The sequence below is a fragment of the Gavialis gangeticus genome, unplaced genomic scaffold (genome assembly GCF_001723915.1).
Source record: "Gavialis gangeticus isolate Ggan-Ray unplaced genomic scaffold, GavGan_comp1, whole genome shotgun sequence".
In the NCBI taxonomy this organism is placed as follows: domain Eukaryota; kingdom Metazoa; phylum Chordata; order Crocodylia; family Gavialidae; genus Gavialis; species Gavialis gangeticus.
The window spans coordinates 64890512-64895481 of record NW_017729031.1 but is presented as its reverse complement, the minus strand read 5'-3'; the positions used below and the strand labels follow the sequence as shown (position 1 = coordinate 64895481).

Sequence of the window (4970 nt, the reverse complement as noted above, 5' to 3'; positions counted from 1 at the left end):
CCCCCCCCCCCCCCATTGGGGTGCGTGTCTTAAATAAGGAAGGGCTGATTTTTATGCTGGCTTAGGAGTGTAGGGGCACTGCAGTGGCTGCTGGGGATCTGCTCCTTTCCATGGCCCCAGATAGGGTGGGATAGAGTGCAGTCTGTAGAGTCACAGTTTTTAAATTAACTTACTAGAAATTATTCGTAATGCCAGCACTGCATACTTCAAACTTTTTTTCAGCAGCATTCCTAATGAATTCTGTTTGTTTCTATGAAATGCTTCTATCATTCATTATGTGATGTGTTTGTATTTGTTTCTTTTTAAGTCTGGACAAACTGCACACTGCACTTTCTGAGCTCTGCTTCTCAATCAATTATGTACCAAACATGGTGGTTTGGGAACACACGTTTACCCCAAGGGAGTATTTAACATCTCACCTGGAAATCCGCTTTACCAAGTAAGAGACCATAAAATAAGAGATTTCCATAGTAGTCATAATTTTTTTCTAACTTGAAAAATATTGTGTATATATTTCACAAGTGTACATTTAAAGATGAACTGCTAAATTCTAAGAACAGCAATTCCAAATTGGTTAGAAAAGATGAACAGGTAAACAACACTTCTGATTTTTCATTTAAAATGTGCATATTTTCCTCTCTTTATCAGCCAAATCCTGAATTCATAATTCCATATTGCTCATGAGAAGTTGGTGACTCTACAAATGTCTGAATGGAGAGAATGCCTCTTCTAAAACCATGTACAGTAAAATCTCTGCTATCCAGCATTTAACTAACCGGAAATTCTGGCTGGCTGGCTGAACACAGGCGGTGGGGGGCCAGAAAGCTTGCATGCAATGGCAACTGCCGCCATCCACCACCCTGTGTTGCCACCATTTTGCATGCAGCCACTGCCACCCCACTGCCCCATGCTTTGTGTGGAGCTGCCTCCAACACCCACCACCCTGTACTGCTGCTGCCACACATCCCTTCTGCTGCTCCGTGTGCAACTACCACCCCCTCCTCCCCTCCTGCTTCATGTTATCTGAAAACCCCTGCTGGGGGATTTCAGATTGCCAGTTATGTAAAAATTCCAGTTTTCCTCTTACCCTGGGGATGCAGGAGAACAGATTTTACTGTACCTTGAATTCTGAATTATTGTAGGTGTTTGTGATTCACAGATTGTAGAGTCAGAAGGGACCACAAAGGATTATCGTGTCTGACCCCCTGCAGGAAAGAGGACCGAGGTCAGATGACCTCAGCCAGGTTGGGGGAGTCATACATGATCCATTGAAGAACCATGTGACCCATCACAGTGGCTCTGCTCCAAGTCTTTTCACTGCACGGAGGTGGCCAAACTGTCTTGGGAGTTCCTGGACAGTTCCAGTGTGGTTCCTAATGAAAAGAAGGGTGGTGCACATGGTATCAGGCTTACAATATGGAAAGAACAGGAGTATTTGTTGCTGATCAGCTCTTGTCTATATGAAGATATTGATGGGTGGTTCTTAGGGGCAGGCAGTGTAATGGACTGAAGTATGGATAGTCAGAGTAGGTCACCTGTGTTGCAAAGGCACAAGCCAGGAGTCCAGAGCTGGAGGTCACAAGCCAAGATCAAACCCCAAATCAGGGTTAGGTTAGGCAGTGATCTCACCTGTTATTGGAGAGGAGGCTTAAATATGTGAACTCTGTACCTGTTAAGGAAAGCAAGAGAAGACTTCGGGTTTTTTGTAAATATTGAGGGCTGCTTGATGCACTTCCGTGTAGACTAGTGGTGGACCTCTCCCTTCTGTGAATGGTTTTACTAAAAGGTAAATGTCAGTTCCTGTGGAAGTTTTCTTACGGTAACAGCCACTGCTCTTGATGCTGGAGTTCATCTCTTGTAGGGATTTGTTTACATCTTTCATATTAGAGTATAAGGAATCAGTGGGACTGTGAGGTTCAGGGTATGACCTTTGAGCACTTCAGGCAGGGATATTTTCGGGAGGAGACTGTGGTTTAGAAAAAGTGAATATTGTTGATTTTTCATGAAGGCTTGAGGTCATGATCCTAAACCATTGTGGCTCTGCTTGTGTTTATTTTTTGCTTTGTGGATTGGTGGTCAGTCTAGCAGCAAGCTGGCAAATTATTCCATAGGATGTTGAGAGCAGTCTCGAGCTAGAAATTGGACATACTGGTCAGAAGAGAAAAAAATTTGTCAATTTTTCTTTTTTGGGGTTTCTGAATTTTTTTTAAATGGTATTTCTTCCAGAGGTTTGCAGTTTACCTTTAAATAAAGGGTTCATTTTCTGTCTCATAAACACATTGGTTTTTTACTATTTTAAACTTGTATGTTTGTGGTTGGTTGGACTATTGTTTATATTGTCTCCAGGTTTATTTTGTAATGTGACAGTTTCTGAATTAGGTTTTAAAAAGGGAAGATTGCATCACAAGTAAACTTGTAAAAATAGTAAAAGTTTCAACAGTAAATATTATTTACTTGTTTTACAATTAAAAATGCTTTAAATAAACTTGTATCTAGCTCAGTCAATTTGAAGGCAGTAATAGTCAGCACATGTGCATCTTTTATACACACACACCTAATTATGAGTGTGTAAATCTGTATTTGACTATGAAATTAATATCAAAACACTGAATTATTTGGACCTCTCTAAGTTACTATACAATGGCCTTGTCCTGTGAGATGCTGAGGAAACTTCATGTGCACTGAAGTCAAAGGAGTCTAGAGTGCTCAGCATCTTGCAGGATCAGTGTCGTACGGCAGATGTGATCTGGAGGGTTGAGAGTGGGACTGAGCATCTGATATACAATTCATGTGTCCTGTTAATGATTTTTGGTGCAAATTCAGGCATACTGCATACTTCAGTTTCCTTGTCTATAAGTTGTAGGAGGGAAGGACTGGGAAGAGTTCATTTTATATAACACTTTGCGATATGTCAATGGAAGCACTACATACATAATTAAGAAATGGATTTCACTAATGCGTGCTTCCATAAATGCTGTAAGAACTTCCTAATTTAAGCAGGCATTTACCAAAGCTAGGATGAAATGTTGTTTAGAAGGGTCTCTTTCTTTATCTTGATATGCTAGTTCATGTGTGGAGAGCCTGCAACACAGATGCCACAAGTGGCTTGAGCACTCTGTGTGTGGTATGTGGCATATGGGACCAGGCAGGGCAAAAAGCATTACGAGTAGCCGTGGATCAGTCAGGGGACATAGGGTTGGGAGCAGAAGCACAGTAGATGAGGCAGGGGAAGTGGATTGGAGTGTCATTAGGGGAGGGTGCAGGGCTGGTTTATGGTATACCTGCCAAAGAGGTTAGCCCCCACTGTTCTAGTTCTCTAACTGTTCACTGTTCTCTTGCCACTCTCCCATTTTTAAGTTATTCTCTTTTCTTGTTGTAGGGTGCTCTTAGGCTTTGTTGGACAGGGTGGTATATAAATTAATTGAATGCATTAATAAAACAGTGAATGCTGTAGTCCTTTACTTGTACAGGGTAGAAGTAATCCTATTAAGTGAGTTTGTTTCTAACTTCTTTGATACTGTGCAATAGACATGAGTGTAAGGAGATTGTTAGATGGTCCATTCTTTATACGTTGAACTGTCTTCAGTTTGCAGTGTATACGAGTGACATTACAATTTCCTCTGTGATCCTAACAATACTTATGCGCAGCAGCAGGAGCTAATAGTTGTACTTTTGAATCCTTTTTCTTGTTATATCACATTACATTTCCTTTTTGCTTATTTCAGTGGTATTTTTATTCTAAATCTTTTACGAATTGACAAATTGTAATAGCTCTTTTTGATGAAAAAAATCTGTCCTAAATAATGCTCTCGAGAGTAGTTGATGCTTGGCTGCTGATTAGTTTTTACACTATGCTAAGTATATTTTTATGCATCATACTATTACGTATAGGCATTTGCATGATGCATTCCATTTCAGGAGTTTTTTACTTTATCCTGAAGACCGATAGTTTGAGTATCATTTATCTGGTAAAACAGTTCTGTTAATATCTTGACTGTATTAAATATTTACATTAGGAAGCCTCACAATGTTATCAGGGATGTGTGTTTTAGGTACGTTGCTGTTTACCTTGCTCTAAAAATGCAGGTATTACGCATTTGTTTTAAATTTTGGTTATAAAAAATTGAGGTGTTTCGTACTAGCAAGTTAGTGACATATTCAGATACGTTCGAATATCCTGTATTTTATTCATGTAGAAAGACCTGAATTGTTATTCAGCTCATCTAATGTATGAATGCAACTCTTCTTTTTGATTTTTTTAAAGGTCAATTGTTGGAATGACTATGTATAATCAAGCAACACAAGAGATTGCAAAACCTTCAGAGCTGTTAACAAGTGTAAGAGCCTACATGACAGTCCTTCAGTCGATAGAAAACTATGTGCAGATTGACATCACAAGAGTATTTAACAATGTCCTTCTTCAGCAAACTCAACATTTAGATAGCCATGGAGAGCCAACCATTACCAGCCTGTACACAAACTGGTAAGAAATCATTCATTTGTATTATAAGCTCAATATATATTTACACTTATCTAACCGGGTGGAAAAAGGAAGCTAGCCATTTTAGAAGGCAGGGCAGCATGGCACTTTAGTGACTGACTTGCCTGTTCAGAAGGGCTTTCAGGTATAAGGCCATAGCAGAGAAACTAAACAAACTCTTTGCATCAGTGTTTACTGCAAAAGGTATTGGGGAAATTCCCATGCCAGATCAATCCTGTCTAATAGATGGTTTGAAGAGGTGTACCACATTGACAAGAGAGAGAGTTTTTAGAACAAATTGATAAACTAAATACTAGTAAGTCACTAGAACAAGATGGCATTTACCAAAGGGTCTGGAAGAAACTCTGAAGTGTAATTGCAGAAATGCTAACAATAGTATGTAACCTATAGTTACAAACAGCCTCTGTGCCAGGGAACTGGTGGGTCGACAACAATACCCATCTTCAAAAAAAAAAAAAAAAGGGGGGGG

At 39.7% G+C, this 4970-nt stretch overlaps 1 protein-coding gene across 1 annotated transcript in view; it reads left to right on the top strand.

Annotated features, from left to right (window-relative positions):
- NCKAP1 (NCK associated protein 1) overlaps window positions 1–4970 on the top strand; it is a 130208-nt gene that overhangs the window by 103169 nt on the left and 22069 nt on the right. The window contains exons 21-22 of the mRNA XM_019522863.1: window positions 308–439; window positions 4265–4483. Coding sequence (XP_019378408.1) covers window positions 308–439; window positions 4265–4483 — 351 coding nt within the window. The remainder of the gene's footprint in view (window positions 1–307; window positions 440–4264; window positions 4484–4970) is intronic.